This window comes from Mercenaria mercenaria, chromosome 16 (genome assembly GCF_021730395.1).
Source record: "Mercenaria mercenaria strain notata chromosome 16, MADL_Memer_1, whole genome shotgun sequence".
NCBI lineage: Eukaryota > Metazoa > Mollusca > Bivalvia > Venerida > Veneridae > Mercenaria > Mercenaria mercenaria.
In genome coordinates, this window is record NC_069376.1 from 60,035,472 (window position 1) to 60,053,513 (window position 18,042).

The following is an 18,042-nucleotide window of genomic DNA, read 5'->3' on the forward strand; positions in this document are numbered from 1 at the left end:
TTAAGGTTGTTTTTCAGGTCTGCTTTATGACTTTTATGCATGCATGGATATTCAGATACATACTGGCCATAGTTTTCGCAGATGCGGTGGTTCCAACACCGCGATGGTGGAGGATTCTTAGCAGAAACGGTGGATAAATATGGTCGGGTGAATGTAATTGGTCAGTTTCCTGATGAGATTTATAGCTTGACTATAGGAAGTATATGGAGAGCTATCCTACTTGCCCAGGTGTTGGCGTCTTTCCGCGTCACCTTGGTTACAGTTTTGATGCACTTTCTATTTTTGTGGCCTCTGCAGCCCCGCCCCCCGAGTAGTGGGGGCATATAGATTTGGTCATCAGTCTGTCCGAAGTTCGTGACACACCTAGCTCAAAAAAGTATTTGATATAAATTGATGAAACGTTGCATGAGTCTTTAACATGATATGGACTTGCGTACCTCCTATTTTTCGTCTGCCTCTACCCCCTTTTTCCAGAGTTATGGTCCCTGAAATAGTAAAAAATGCACATTTTCACCTTGTGAAATGCCTAGCTCAAAAAGTGTTTTATATAAATTGATAAATTTGCATGAGTCTTTATCATGCGCACCTCTTATTTTTCATCTGGCTCTACCCCCTATTTTTAAAGTTATGGCCCCTGAAATAGTAAAAAATGCACACTTTCACCTAGTGCTGTGCCTAGCTCAAAAAGTATTTGATGTAAATTCATGAAACCTTGCATGAGTCTTTATCATGATGTGACCTTGCACACTTGGCATTCTTCTTGAGAATCTTAGCACTTATTACAGAGTTATGGCCCTTGAAATAGCCAAAATAGTGGATTTTTTGTTTGTGATGCTCATAACTCAAAATGTATAAGTAAAGATCAAGGTCACAACTCGAGGTCAAAGGTTTGAGCCTTCCTTTCTGTGTCTGCTCTGTATCTCCTAAACCCCTTGAAAGATTTTCATGAAACTTTGGTCAAATAATCACTTCATCAAGACAATATGAGAACTCATGAGTCAGCCATGTTGACTCAAGGTCACAACATAAGGTCAGATGTTTCAGCCTTCCATTTTTGTGTCCGCTCAGTATCTCCTAAACCACTTGAAGGATTTTCATGAAACTTGGGTCAAATAATCCCCTCATCAAGACGATGTGCAGAACTCATTAGTCAGCCATGCTGAATCGATGTCAAGGTCACAACTCAAGGTCAAAGGTTTGAGCCTTCCATTTTTGTGTCCGCTCTGTGTCTCCTAAATCCCTTGAAGGATTTTCATGAAACTTACGTCAAATGATCACCTCATCAAGACGATGTGCAGAACTTATGGGTCAGCCATGTCGGCTCAAGGTCAAGTTCACAACTCGAGGTCGAAAGTTTGAGCCTTCTATTTTGTGTCTGCTCTGTATCTCCTAAATCCCTTGAAGGATTTTCATGAAACTTAAGTCAAATGATCACCTCATCAAGACGATGTGCAGAACTCGTGAGTCAGCCTTGTTGGCTCAAGGTCAAGGTCACAACTTAAGGTCAAAGGTTTGAGCCTTCCATTTTGTGTCCGCTCAGTATCTCGTAAACCCCTTGAAGGATTTTCATGAAACTTGGGTCAAATGATTACCTCATCAAGATGATGTGCAGAACTCATAAGTCAGCCATGTCGACTCAAGGTCAAGGTCGCAACTCAAAGTCAAATGTTTGAGCCTTCTATTTTGTGTCCTTTCTGTATCTCCTAAACCACTTGAAGGATTTTCATGAAACTTGGGCAAATGATCACCTCATCAAGACGATGTGCAGAACTCATAAGTCAGCCATGTGGACTCAAGGTCAAGGTTGCAACTCAAAGTCAAATGTTTGAGCCTTACATTTTGTGTCCGCTCTGTATCTCCTAAACCCCTTGAAGGATTTTACTATGACTTGGCTGTAATATTCCTCTTATCAAGACGATTTGCAGTACTCAAAATTCACCCATGCCAGCTCAAGGTCAATGTCACAACTCAAATGTTTGAGCCTTCAATTTCCCGTCCCCTCCTTTTCTGCTAAACCACTTGAAGCATTTTCTTGAAACTTTGGTCAAGTGTTCACCTTATTGAGATGGTTTGCAAACCCGATGAGTCATATTCAGTAACCGATCTACTTGCCAGAGTTTCACTGATGAATTGTATACTCATGATTCTTTTTATATTAAACTTATTCCTGCGATCTCTCGCTTGGAACAAATTCATTTATGTCGTCATACATGAACCATAAAATATACTTAACAACGTCAATGCTTCCACCCAATACTATTAACCCTTTCACTATCCATAACTGCGGGGGGATGCAGCTGTCTTTCAGACTGCCTTGTACCTACTTTTTCACGTTTAGCTACACACAGCATCAAACAAAATGTAAATGTACCAAAACCCGACCCACCAGACGTCTAAAGGCTGTGATTTATAATTGGGTTCACTTATCTTTACTTCTACAATATGCTGTTCTTTCAGAATTATACCACCAGATTTCAAAATGACAAGAAAAAAAAATCAAAATTTCTTATATGATTATTGGAAACTAAACGAAACAGATTACCAACGTCTAACAAAGGACGATAAAAACCATGATAGGACAAGTAAAAGGCTAGAACTTCAACTACCTCTCAAAAAGGTCACAGTGTCATTCAAACATTAGGGACCTTGTGCTCTGATTCATTTTTGCGATGGTACATACATTTCTTTCCTTTTTCTTTCGAAATATTTGTAAACACTCATTTACTGTAAATGTTGAATATTATGTACTCTGTTTTATACAATCGCAAAAAAATACAATAGAAATATTACCTTCAGTAAATATGTAATAAATTAAACAGGAAAGGAAACAGGAAAACAATTGACAATAGTTTTGACGATCGGTTGGCAAGCCTTTCAATAAGTGTTTTATTATATGACATCAGATATTAATTTTCACAGTGATCAAGAGCAACAGCGTAAATACCCAATTAAAAAAGTAAAATTTCTTTTAATGCGCATCAAAACTTCTTTGTAGAATGTCATTCAGATGCATGCGTATCACAGTTCATGTCCCTGCAGGATTTAACAGTTGCCCAACGATGCATTCCGAATGTATCATAATTAATTGATATTTATATAATGCACTAAAAATAAGCTTCTCTATGCTCTGTGGCGAAAAGAAATTTCACAAAGATGAAAAGGCAAAAATCCATTATTTCTAACTATTTTCATAGTAGTAAGCCTACCTCGATTCGGGAACAGGACGTGGGAAAAAAAGAATGACATTATCGCGAGTTGTTCGATGTATAACTATTATCTGCAATAAATAAGAATGTTGACAAGAATTTTAGCATTCCGGCAAATCGTGTTAATAAAGAAAGCTTTTAGAATACCAAATTCAGTTTTCAAACTAAAATGATGGGGTAATACCCAACTCACTCTATAGCACAACTATGGATCGGAGATATATATAAGGATTCTTGAGTTACTAGTCAGTGTGATTTAATGGTCATGACCAAATCAAATCCAGGGAAAAGTGCTGTTTAGGTAAGTTTAAAGCCCAGAACGGACATTAAAGGAATCGGACATACCGTAATTGCATTGCAACTGTATCCACCACCCACTGCGTTGAAATCATTTTTGGTGTCAATTATTTCATATACTTGCATTGACAAATTATTCACGGAATACGAGGAAATGGTTGATGTTTGATAGTGCCATACTTACATTATAATGCAAACGTAATAAAGGGTCGTTTTGTATAAAAATTCTACAATATTTATTGAAATTCTACAAAATCAGCAGTCCCTCATCAAACTGTACAGAAGTGTTTACATTGATGGAAAAGGCTTGCACTGAACAAGAGTTTGTGGCTGGTAAAGTACATATGTGGGCTCCTGTCTCACCTATTGTTTCCAACCAAATATGAAAAAAATAAGAAACTCATTAGAACACTTCCAATGGCAGTGGAAATACATTCACCCGGCCATATTTATCCACCGTTTCTGCGACGATTCGTCCACTGCCGCGGCGTTGGAAAACAGGACCGCTTCTGCGAAAGCTATGGCCAGTGTGGACTATCAGCTACTACATACCGTGGACAAAGCATATTAACAATATGAGCTGCACCATGAGAAAACCAACATAGTGCATTTGCGACCAGCATGGATCCAGACCAGCCTGCGCATCCGCGCAGTCTGGTCAGGATCCATGCTGTTCGCTAACGGTTTCTCTAATTGCAATAGGCTTTGAAAGCGAACAGGCATGGATCCTGACCAGACTGCGCGGATGTGCAGGCTGGTCTGGATCCATGCTGGTCGCAAACGCACTATGTTGGTTTTCTTATATGGTGCGGCTCATATAACTGCTGAAGTAAATACTCTACTGATTGATAAAAAGAATGTAAAAGCTACAAATAAAATGTAAAAGAGACAGCTTATATGACATTATATTAGAGCACAACAGCATACTGTTGCACGGCAGAAATATTTAATTTAGGCAAGTGGACAAGTCCAGAAATGAGATGCCAAATATAAATATGGCAGACCTAAACTGACAAACCCTTGAACAGCGCTGTTATACCTTCTTAAAATGTACAAAATTTATAACCACCTTGTTTATTTTGATCATCAACATGTCATGCATACCAGAAACCAGAACTACAGAATACCTTACTCAGGGGCAAAGTACTATCTTAATTTTTTCTTCCCTAGGAGTATACGTTTTGGGGATAGTCTCCCTTTAAGCACTCCATCTAGCCCCAGCCTGAAAATCTTTGCCGAGAGGCTCCATCCATTCTTCAAATTTTAAGTCTACTAATAGTATTGTAGAGGTTTTATTATTTTCTCTATAGTAACTTTGCACATAATTAACATCTAACTATTAAATTATTTTAACAACTTTTTGCACCCTGCTAGTTATAATCCTCAATGATTTTTCAGCAGTAACATCTACATGTAGATAGATTTATTCCTTTTGTATTTAGGCTTCTCTATAGTCAACACCAGTAGCATTATGTGTAACTCCTCCAGAATATTTTTGGAGAAAAGGTGCAAGGTACAGAGGACGTTCCAATTCCAAATACAAAATACACAGGAAAATATATAGAAACTGGAGATGGTGCAGGGAAGGTTAGCACGGATGGTCTTCTCTGACCACAGTCGGACCAGCAGCGTCAGACCTATGCTCCGTGATCTTCAGTGGCCTTCACTCACGGAATGGAGAGCACCATGATGTACAGGGTTGTCCATGGATTAGTGCATGTGCCCACTTCACACCTCATCCCATTGACCGCAGTCAGATGTCATGACAGGAGATTCCTGGAGTCTTTTTGCCTGGACCCTCAACTATGAGTAGGCCTAATCATTTTCCCCAGACACCATCAGGTTATGGAACAGCCTTCCCTAGACAGTGACAGTTTCAAGAGGGAACTGCAGTCTGTAGAGCTTCGATCGCTTAGATTGTACTGGGTAGTTCTTAGACGCATTGTAATATAGTATTAACTAACACGTTATGTACCTGTAAAAACTTTCTAACACCACATAACTTGTCAAGTGCCAGTACGAGTATATGCCAGGTGATGGTATCTGTTCTATAAAGGAGGAGAAGAAGAAGTTTCCCTGGTGGTGTGAAATAAGCACCCATACACAGATTACTTATTCTCACTTGACGGGACAGAAGCTCGAACTGACTCTCTTTTATTTCGTAGTCAAACAGTTTTGCGTCCTTCTTGGATTGTTACATTTTGTAAACAAACGGGGCGCCGAAAAATTGTCCTCCGTGTTACTTTTACCAAATCGTTCTGCTGACGTCAACAAGGATATCACGTGGTCGTCCGCGGGAGCGAGGCACATGCGTACTCGCCGCCATTGTTACACGATCGAGGAAGAAACTTGTTGGACGTTTTTGTGTTTTTTTGTGCCTATATGAACAATAAAACAACATAGGGCTGCTGTCCTCTTACCAAACAATATCCCAAATAAACTTTAAAGACTATTTTTGTATCATATCTAGACTATTAGTGCCAAAAACTCTGTGGAATGTCTACGAGTGTTGATCAGGTAAAAAGATGGCGGACAGGCGTGATCAATGTTGACTGCGGCATGAATTGAATTGACCTTTCTTCAGTGAATTTGTTTCTTTCATTTATTGATAAATGTTTATTGCTGTTTTATTCTTTATTTCATGTGATGTCATTGCAGAGAGGCAAAGGTCAGCCTAACCAAGGTGGGTATTCTAAATGTGATGTGAATATTTTTCCTGAAATTTGCCTCGGTGAAGTTGAACAAATTAGATCTAATGTTTCGAGATATGTTAACAGATCTTGAGGTAAAATAGATGTCCAATTAAATGTAATGAACTTTTATGCCCAGTTGGCATTGGTTCACATACTCAGTTGCCGGGATGGTATCATGTGAATTGGCTTATACAAAGGAACTTGGTAGTCCAACATATTTGAAGCGATCTTCGGAAATACCAAGTTACAATCTGTTATTTTACCATTATAACTCATTTTTGTAATTAAACTTTTTTTTTCCTTTTTTATTATCTTAAGTCAATGTTAGACAAATATAAACCCAAAATGCAAAAGAATAATATATCAGGAAACAGGCTGATTCGGACCATGGCTGATTCGGACCATGGCTGACTCGGACCAAATATTTTGGCTGATTCGGACCACATACTTCGAATAAAAGTACATAATGACCATATATTTTGGCTGATTCAGACCACAAACTTTTATTTAACAGTCAATAATGACCATAAATTTTGGATGATTCAGCAATTTCAGAAAATAATGTTGATTATAGCTTATATAGAGGTTTAACTTGAAGTAAAGACATAAAATATACACCGTACAAGCAGGTAAGAAGTGTTGACAAACTAAAATGCATCTAAATAAGGACTTTAATTATTCTTTGCATCAGACATTAAACTTAATACTCTTAAATTTTATTTTTACTCATGACATTAGTGTCAGGAAAACTTAAACAATTTGGGCCGAATAAGCCAAGTAAATTTGGTCCGAATCAGCCATGGTCCGAGTCGGCCTGTATTCATATATCATACATTTAGTTGAACGAATGTATTTTGCGCAAATTTCAACTAGAAATTTAGGCGTATGTGACACTTGTGACCAGGCAATTTTAAGTTAAATTTAGGCCTTATATAAACATTTTGACAAAGTATTTATTAAAACATAACTAGGGCCTTGCATTTTTAATTGATTCATTGAAAATGCGATAAGTTTTACATCTTTATTGTTAAGTTATCTATCAGCTGTTACCTAACTTATTTTCATACTGGTGTATGTTTTCAAATATTCAAGACGGCGGCAACTTCATCAACATGTCATGTGCTTGAAAAAACGACTTTGTATTTATAAATAGAGATTTTAATGAATTTGGTATCAACATATATCTGATCATTTATAATTGTGTGAAATATTTATATAGTAGTTTTTTTGCAGTTATTCCTGAAATCTGTGGAATTGTAGCGTGGTGCAGATTTCAAAAAAGGCATTATCACCTTTTAAAAACCCTTTCTTTTTTCTGGTTGGATGATATTACTTCATAATTAATATTCATAATTAAGCAACATATTGCATTTTCGTATCAATGCAATGACCCCTCTGGAACCGCGTCCGCGATCACGCTTACTGATCATAAATAGGAATCTTTATATAAAAAACTGCTAGGGTCGGCAAGTTTTAACGAGGTAGGGTCGGGTTACCGGAAACAATTTTTTTAGGCCTAATGAAATCTAAAGATATGAAAATGAAACCAAGATTGATTCGTTTTAAATTTAAAAGTAAATTAATTTAAACCAAATGTCAGAATTTTCACAAATACATTTGAGATCCATTTGTCATTGCAGTATCAAATGGCACAATCAAAGATGGGGTAAAAGACGAGGAATTTGATCCATACCTTCAGCAACAACAGCAACAGCAACCCCCTATCCAGGTATAAAGATTGTTATTTTACATGTATAGCCATGAAAAGGATTTAAAAACATATTGTTAAACCAGTAGGTACTTTTAGGTGCTATACAGGAGTCACGCATGGCCGTCTATTGGTCACTCACATGTACATATCTTTTTAACCACCAGCAAGATTTTCATAAAAGCCTCGTCAACACAATGTGCAGAGAGCACAACTGGTCGCTAGGTTCAAGGTCAAAGTCGCACTTGTACATCAAATGTCAAATAGTTAAGCCAAGTGTCTTTGCCAAAGTGATCTTATTATGCATACATAGCAGTCTTACGATCCTTGGTGAGGGGATATAGATTAGGCGTTGTATGACTGTTCGCCCTTCCCTCCATTCGAAATATAAAATGTTTATCATTCAAAATGTTCTCAAGTGACTGAGTCAGAATCCCCAAACCTCACATAATTATTGATTAGCACATGACCTTTGCTGACTTATTACTATCCCTCTTGACCAATTAAAGGCGAATTTTGAGTGTCACAGGGGTTCCATTTGACCCGGGAGATTTTCAAAAGACGCTCAAGGACCCGGCATGATACTTGCCTGTACGTCACTCGGGGGTGGGGGGACATGCCTCGACGATTTTTTTATGCCCCCAAAGGGAGGCATATAGTTTTTGAACCGTCTGTCTGTCAGTCTGTCCACAATTTTCGTGTCCGGTCCATATCTTTGTCATCGATGGATGGATTTTCAAATAACTTGGCATGAATGTGTACCACAGTAAGACGACGTGTCACGCGCAAGACCCAGGTCCGTAGCTCAAAGGTCAAGGTCACACTTAGACGTTAAAGGTCATTTTTCATGATAGTTGGGCGTCTACGGTCCATATCTTTCGTCGATGGATGGATTTTCAAATATTTAACTTGGCATGAATGTGTACCACAGTAAGACGACGTGTCGCGCGCAAGACCAGGTCTCGTAGCTCAAGGTCAGGTCAATTAGACGTTAAAGGTCATTTTCATGATAGTTGGGCGTGTCCTCATAATAATGGCATGAATGTGTACCACAGTAAGACGACGTGTCGCGCGCAAGACTCATGTCCGTAGCTCAAAGGTCAAGGTCACACTTCAACGTTAAAGGTCATTTTTCATGATAGTTGGGCGTGTCCGGTCCATATCTTTGTCATCGATGGATGGATTTTCAAATAACTTGGCATGAATGTGTACCACAGTAAGACGAGTGTCGCGCGCAGACCATGTCGTAGCTTAAGTCAAGGTCACATAGCGTTAAGGTCCATTTTATGCCCCCGAAGGGAGTCATATGTTGTCACATTAGACGTCTGTCTCAAAGGTCAGTCTTGTCATGATAGTTTGGCGTGTCCGGTCCATATCTTTGTCATCGATGGATGGATTTTCAAATAACTTGGCATGAATGTGTACCACAGTAAGACGACGTGTCGCAAGACAGGTCCGTAGCTAAGGTCAAGGTCACACTTAGACTTAAGGATCAGTGCATGATGGCGTGTCGTCCATATCTTGTCATCAGATGGATTTTCAAGGTAACTACGCATGAATGTGTACACAGTAAACGACATGTCCTGCAGACCCAGGTCCGTAGTAAGGTCAAGGTCACACTATATTAAAGTGATGTGCATTATGGGCGCTCTGTCGGTTACTGTCCGCAATTTTTCGTGTGGTTCCAATCTTTGGTATCGATGGCTGGACCCAGGTCCTGTAGCTCAAAGGTCAAGGTCACACTTAGACATTAAAGGATAGTGCATTGATGGGCGTGTCCGGTCCATATCTTTGTCATCGATGGATGGATTTTCAAATAACTTGGCATGAATGTGTACCACAGTAAGACGACGTGTCACACGTAAGACCCAGGTCCGTAGCTTAAAGGTCAAGGTCACACTTAGACATTAAAGGTCATTTTTCATGATAGTGCATTGATGGGCGTGTCCGGTCCATATCTTTGTCGTCCAGGATGGATTTTCAAGTAACTACGCATGAATGTGTGACACAGTAAGACGACAAGTCGCGTGCAAGACCCAGGTCCGTAGGTCAAAGGTCCTAAACTCTAACATCGGCCATAACTATTCATTCAAAGTGCGGGGGCATGTGTCATCCTATGGAGACAGCTCTTGTTTTATCAGCAAATGTCCCGGCGCGTGCACACAGGAAACGAGAATCAAAGAAGTGTTAAAATTAATGATAAAGCATATTGACCCTGTGTACTGTCAAAAAGGCGCCATTTATTAAATTATCTGTAAGCCGAACACATGAAAATTGCCCAGCAAGATTTCTTCATGCAACCTTTAAATTAGACCATTGTTTACTGATCGTTCTGTAATTTCAACTAGAAAATCCGCCAATTTTAATGAATTTCGAAAGCAAAAATAAGTTTAGAATGTCTGTTCATGATCAATTCTAATAACACCCGATGTCAACAACAACAATGCAATTTTTCCAAAATTCATTAAAACAGCTGACTTACAATGCAATTTTTATACGTCCATTTGAAAAACATGACGTTATATGGGAACACCCCTGGTGGGCAGCGCCCACAGACTTTGTCCGGAGCTTAACTTCCTCAGGCATGCAGGGATTTTGATGAAACTTGGCACAATTGTTCGCCATCATGAGACGGAGTGTCATGCGCAAGAACTAGGTCTGAGGTCAAGGTCACACTTAGAGGTCAAAGGTCAAACTCAAGAATGACTTTGTCCGGAGCATATCTTCTTCATGCATGGAGGGATTTTGATGTAACTTGGCATAATTGTTCACCATCATAAGACGGAAAGTCATGCGCAAGAACCAGGTCCCTAGGTCTAAGGTCAAGGTCACACTTAGAGGTCAAAGGATACAAGAATGTAAACTTTGGAGCATTTCACCTCGTGCATAGAGGGATTTTGATATAACTTGGCACAAATGTTCACCACCACGAGACAGAGTGTCATGTGCAAGAACAAGGTCCCAAGGTCTAAGGTCAAGGTCACACTTAGAGGCCATAGGTCAGATACAAGAATGACGTCCGGAGCATTTCTTCTTTATGCATGGGCGGATTTTGATGTAACCTGGTACAATTGTACACCATCATGAGACGGAGTGTCATGCGAAGGTCCCTTCTTTAGAATAACTTCCCTTTGTTTTGCTATAAATAGCTTATACTGTAACTTTTTCATTAATAGTCGTAGGGAAAAATCAAGACCACTTTTCTGTAGTACAACATGCAAGTTACATCCAATATATAGGTGTATTTTGACCTATCTCTGGTAAGGATTTTTATGTGGACTTATATTTTTTTGGTGGGGGGGATTTGCTTCCCATAGTTGTTACTATTTATAAATAACTAATATTGTAACTTTTTGATAATTAACCATACGAAAAAACCAAGACCACTCTTCTGTGGTACAACATAGATTTTACTTCCGAATTTTTGGTGTATTTTTAGGTATCTCTACCTGGTAAGGAGTTTTTTTGTGGACTTAGCAAAACAAAAGAATTACAATAATGACTAAACAACCACAAAATTAAAATTCCATTAGCAAATACAGGTGCTAGAGTAAAGAAATTTGCTGTGACGGTCGTATATTGTGACATTCTGGCACTCTTGTTTTATGATAAGTAACATCAAAATTTGAGGAACTGTCTCGGGTTTACCCTAATGTGTCAAATTAACTGAGCAAAAACTGCTTTCAGACACATTCCAAAAGTGTACCAGTATCCGGATAGTACATTTTGGATATATTTTTAAGAGTGTTATAGCACATTTCTGTTAATGAAATATTGATGCAAGACCTAATCAATATAACATGAATTTTGATTTAAACATTAGTTTACAATGTGGCCTGAAATAGACATTTCTATTATTATGTTGTAACATGGTTTGGTTTTATTGTATGTATACCAGTTGCGTATTACTACATAAGAAAAGTTAGTCAATAATATCGACGTGTTGGGACAGGACTCCTGTATTTTGGAAAAGGACCCTTCAAAATTTGGACCCAAGTAGAGGTGCAACGATTCGCTCCGGTGCATCAAAAAACCGGTTTTAAACTCGCCGATTCGATTCGATACAGTCACCTCAAAGTTCGATTCAATCCGCATTTTAAATATGCATGCCGCAAATGCCCCGTTGTATCCGCATTCTACACATGTCGACTTTTTTTACGCGGCGTACGATTGGTCAGTAGTAAATCTGGCATCCAATCAATGATAGATTTGCATTCTTACTAGACTATACAAGTAACATGGCGTCTCCCATACTGAAAGACGCTCCGAAGAAAATCAAATCAAGGGTGTGGGAACATTTTGGTTTCCGCGGGGGATCAGAACTAAAAGCCACATGTAAAATGTGTTTATGCGTATGTAAGTTACACCATGTCCGGCAGTACGACCAATCTTATGTAGCATATGAAAGGAAACACTCCATCGATGTCCAACAAATCGTTATGATAAATTTTATCAACAGATAGTAAGATAAATTTTATTTTAAGTCGGCAAGACAAGTTTCTGAAGTGTATATGAACTTGTGATGGTTTTTTTTTTTTTCGTTATTTAAAATATGTCAACAGGAAGTTAAAATTAAAATTTGTTCTTGATGAATTACTACCTAGTTTTTCATATATATATTGCATTGATTAAACATCCTTTAAATATTAAGTAGCAGCAATAAGTAATAAATGAATGGAATCGACATATCAGTTATCGAAATTGAATCGAATCGAGCTTAAGTGAATCGTTGCAGCTCTAGACCCAAGGGTCCTGGGACTCTTGGGTTTTCAGGTCTAGTGGAACCGCTGGTGTCAAGTAACCTATTGAAGGATCTCCAGGAAACTACACAAATGTAGATCACTGATCACCAAACTTTTGTCAGGATCACTTCCATAACTTTAGATTAGTAGCCTTCGTTGTTTATGCCATGTAACAAAGTTCACATGCACACTTGTCAAATCAATTGCTACGAATTTGGCAGAAAGTCTACAATAGACAATGTACATGGGTCAATGACCTGTTCCGCAAAGTTTCATCTTGGATAGTAAAAAAAGTTTACTGAAAAAAAAATCAAATAAGTAAAATGTCATCTGCAAAAACATAAAAAAAAAAACTGATAGACAAACAGATTTAATAAACTGACATGTAAAATTGTTAAGCAAAACACATGAGACAACATACATTCCAGTAAAATTGAAAACTCAGATAATAAACTTTCTGCTGAAAATTCACGATTTACAATGTACTTACTGCTTAGATTTACCAGTAGTTGTAGATAACAACTTCTGATTTTCTGAATCTGGTGTCCAGACCATAAATGTATAAATGGGGATATACATTATTTATGCCTGGGTCAAACCTGGGCGGCAGATGTATTGTTAATGGTTCCTAGCTTACCTGAAGTTGGTATTAAGCGTCCATATTTTCCGATAGGCTGTTTAAGGTAGTTTATAGATGTGAAAACTGTTGGAAATATGTGCGTTTCCAATAAATTTTGGCGGAATAAGTAAGTATTGTGGTTGAGTGAAGTGGACAATAGATATCATTTGGAATGAAATTGAGACAGTTTGATGTGTGAAACTGGGGTTAAATAAGATTTAATATTGATAAAATAGTCCTTTTAAAAAATAAGAAAAAAAGTCCTAAATTTTTTTCATGGAGAGTCTGTATGAACCCTATATAAACTGTCCCTACTAAGTAAGAAGAAAGAAAATCACTGAATATATATTTATCAGAATTCAGACAATGTTTTATAGACAGTGAATGGTGAGGAACATATCATTAAGCAAACTTGAATTGCAAAATTATTCATGCATTAAGTAACATTACAGGTTAGCTGTGTCATGGATCTTCCTGCTAACAGGTTCAGGGGTAACTTGAAATTTATTGATTGGCTTGCATGCACAGAAATCTTGTCAAATTACATGTTATGTTGAAAGTCATCTTTCGAAGTGTAGTGTACTGAATAGTTACATACTTTTTGGCCGCTGATTGATTGAGGGTTTACATTTCTGAAGGTGAAAGGTGAGAGAATGTTAGTTCTGAAGGATGCAGCAGCCCATTATTGTTTCGGTTTCAGCCACAAATTTATGTAAAAATATTGTTTTTAGCTCGACTATACGAAGTATGGAGAGCTATCCTACTCGACCCGGCGTCAGTGTCCTTCGCGTGTGGACTTTGGTTAAAGTTTTGATGCACTTTCTCTTTTATCTTTGTTATTACTTGATTGATTTACTTCAAACTTAAAATAGTTGTCCCTCATCATCACCCACATCATTTGGCATAAGGGTCATAACTGGCGCCAATATTTCATGAATTAACCCCCTTTTTACTTAGAATTTCAGGTTAAAGTGTTGGTACACTTTCACTTTATCTCAGTTATTATTAAATGGATTTGATTCAAACTTAAAATATTTGTTCAACATCATCACTCACATCATATAACACAAGGGCTGTAAAATTGCGCCAGTATTTCATGAATTATCCCTCTTTTTACTTAGAAATTTAGGTTAAAGTTTTGGTGCACTTTCACTTTATCTTAGTTCTTACTAAATGCATTTGATTCAAACTTAAAGTAGTTGTTCAACATCATCACTCACATCATATGACACAAGGGCTGTAACTTGCACCAGTATTTCATGAATTACCCCCCTTTTACTTAGAATTTCAGGTTAAAGTTTTGGTGCACTTTCACTTTATCTTAGTTCTTACTAAATGCATTTGATTCAAACTTAAAGTAGTTGTTCAACATCATCACTCACATCATATAACACAAGGGCTGTAAAATTGCGCCAGTATTTCATGAATTATCCCTCTTTTTACTTAGAAATTTAGGTTAAAGTTTTGGTGCACTTTCACTTTATCTTAGTTCTTACTAAATGCATTTGATTCAAACTTAAAGTAGTTGTTCAACATCATCACTCACATCATATGACACAAGGGCTGTAACTTGCACCAGTATTTCATGAATTACCCCCCTTTTACTTAGAATTTCAGGTTAAAGTTTTGGTGCACTTTCACTTTATCTTAGTTCTTACTAAATGCATTTGATTCAAACTTAAAGTAGTTGTTCAACATCATCACTCACATCATATGACACAAGGGCTGTAACTTGCACCAGTATTTCATGAATTATCCCCCTTTTACTTAGAATTTCAGGTTAAAGTTTTGATGCACTTTCACTTTATCTCAGTTAGTACTAAATAGATTTGTTCAAACTGAAAGTAGTTGTTCCACATCATCTCCCACTTCATATGTCACAAGGTCCATAACTCTGGTACCAATACTTAATGAATTATGTCTCCCCCAGGAGACATATTGTTTTTGCCCTGTCCGTCCGTCCGTCCGTCCGTACGTCACTTCATTTCCGAGCAATAACTGGAGAACCATTTGACATAGAACCTTCAAACTTCATAGGGTTGTAGGGCTGCTGGAGTAGACGACCCCTATTGTTTTTGGGATCACTCCGTCAAAGGTCAAGGTCACAGGGACCCGAACATTGAAAACCATTTCCGATCAATAACTTGAGAACCACTTGATCCAGAATGTTGAAACTTCATAGGATGATTGTACATGCAAAGTAGATGACCCCTATCGATTTTTGGGTCACTCCATTACAGGTCAAGGTCACAGGGGCCCGAACGTTGAAAACCATTTCTGGTCAGTAACTTGAGAACCACTTGACCCAGAATGTTGAAACTTCATAGGATGATTGGTCATGAAGAGTAGATGACCCCTATTGATTTTGGGGTCACTCTGTCAAAGGTCAGGGTCACAGGGGCCTGAACATGGAAAACAATTTTCGATCAATAACTAGAGAACCACTTGACCGAGAATGTTGAAACTTCATAGGATGATTGTACATGCAAAGTAGATGACCCCTATTGATTTTGGGGTCAATCCATTAAAGGTCAAGGTCACAGGGGTCTGAACATTGAAAACCATTTCCGGTCAATAACTGGAGAACAACTTTACCCGGAATGTTGAAACTTCATAAGAGGATTGATCATGAAGAGTAGATGACCCCTATTGATTTTGGGGTCACTTTGTCAAAGGTCAAGGTCACAGGGGCCTGAACATTGAAAATCATGAAGAGTAAATGACCCCTATCGATTTTGGGGTCACTCCGTCAAAGGTCAAGGTCACAGGGGCCTGAACATTGAAAGCCATTTCCGATCAATAACTTGAGAACCACTTGACCCAGATGTTGAAACTTCATAGGATGATTGGTCATAAAGAGTAGATGACCCCTATTGATTTTGGGGTCACTCCATCAAAGGTCAAGGTCACAGGGGCCTGAACATGGAAAACCATTTCCGATCAATAACTGGAGAACCACTTGACCCAGAATGTTGAAACTTAATAGGATGATTGTACATGCAAAGTAGATGACCCCTATCGATTTTGGGGTCAATCCATTAAAGGTCAAGGTCACAGGGGCCTGAACATTGAAAACCATTTCCGGTCAGTAACTTGAGAACCACTTGACCCAGAATGTTGAAACTTAATAGGATGATTGTTCATGCAGAGTAGATGACCCCTAACGATTTTGGGGTCACTGTGTGAAAGGTCAAGGCCACAGGGGCCTGAACATTGAAAACCATTTCCGGTCAGTAACTTGAGAACCACTTGATCCAGAATGATGAAACTTCATAGGATGATTGGTCATGCAGAGTAGATGACCCCTAACGATTTTGGGGTCAGTCTATTAAAGGTCAAGGTCACAGTGGCCTGTTCATGTAAAATCATTTTTTGGAAATAACTTGAGAACCACTTGACCTACAATGTTGAAACTTAAGAGGATGATTGGACATGCAGAGTAGATGACCCCTATTTATTTTTGAGGTCGCTTGATCAAAGGTCAAGGTCACAGAAGCCTGAACAGTGACTTGAGAACCACTAGGCCAAGATTGTTGAAATTTAGCGGGATGATTGGACATGCCAAGTAGATGATCCCTATTGCAGCCAACCATCAGTGTCTGTTTGACTTTCGCTCCTGACCCCTATTGACTTCTTGCCTATAGGACTTTGCATTGGGGGAGACATGCGCTTTTTAGCTCACCTGTCACAAAGTGACAAGGTGAGCTTTTGTGATCGCGCAGTGTCCGTCGTGCGTCCGTGCGTCCGTAAACTTTTTGCTTGTGACCACTCTAGAGGTCACATTTTTCATGGGATCTTTATGAAAATTGGTCAGAATGTTCATCTTGATGATATCTAGGTCAAGTTCGAAACTGGGTCACGTGCGGTCAAAAACTAGGTCAGTAGGTCTAAAAATAGAAAAACCTTGTGACCACTCTAGAGGTCACATTTTTCATGTGATCTTCATGAAAGTTGGTCAGAATGTTCATCTTGATGATATCTAGGTCAAGTTCGAAACTGGGTCACGTGCAGTCAAAAACTAGGTCAGTAGGTCTAAAAATAGAAAAACCTTGTGACCACTCTAGAGGTCACATTTTTCATGGGATCTTCATGAAAGTTGGTCAGAATGTTCATCTTGATGATATCTAGGTCAAGTTCGAAACTGGGTCACGTGCAGTCAAAAACTAGGTCAGTAGGTCTAAAAATAGAAAAACCTTGTGACCACTCTAGAGGTCACATTTTTCATGGGATCTTCATGAAAGTTGGTCAGAATGTTCATCTTGATGATATCTAGGTCAAGTTCGAAACTGGGTCACGTGCGTTCAAAAACTAGGTCAGTAGGTCTAAAAATAGAAAAACCTTGTGACCACTCTAGAGGTCACATTTTTCATGGGATCTTCATGAAAGTTGGTCAGATTGTTCATCTTGATGATATCTAGGTCAGGTTCGAAACTGGGTCACGTGTGGTCAAAAACTAGGTCAGTAGGTCTAAAAATAGAAAAACCTTGTGACCAACTAGAGGTCACATTTTTCATGGGATCTTCATGAAAGTTGGTCAGAATGTTCATCTTGATGATATCTAGGTCAAGTTCGAAACTGGGTCACGTGGAGTCAAAAACTAGGTCAGTAGGTCTAAAATAGAAAAACCTTGTGACCACTCTAGAGGTCACATTTTTCATGGGATCTTCATGAAAGTTGGTCAGAATGTTCATCTTGATGATATCTAGGTCAAATTCGAAACTGGGTCACGTGCCTTCAGAAACTAGGTCAGTAGGTCTAAAAATACAAAAACCTTGTG

General features: G+C 38.5%; 1 protein-coding gene across 1 annotated transcript in view; it reads left to right on the forward strand.

Moving 5' to 3' along the window:
• The first annotated feature begins 5,802 nt into the window (after positions 1–5,802).
• The window catches only part of LOC123540767 (YTH domain-containing family protein 3-like), a 28,013-nt gene continuing 15,773 nt past the window's right edge, over positions 5,803–18,042 (forward strand). Inside the window, exons 1-3 of the mRNA XM_045326035.2 lie at positions 5,803–6,020; positions 6,162–6,186; positions 7,837–7,925. Coding sequence (XP_045181970.1) covers positions 6,000–6,020; positions 6,162–6,186; positions 7,837–7,925 — 135 coding nt within the window. The 5' untranslated portion in view covers positions 5,803–5,999. The remainder of the gene's footprint in view (positions 6,021–6,161; positions 6,187–7,836; positions 7,926–18,042) is intronic.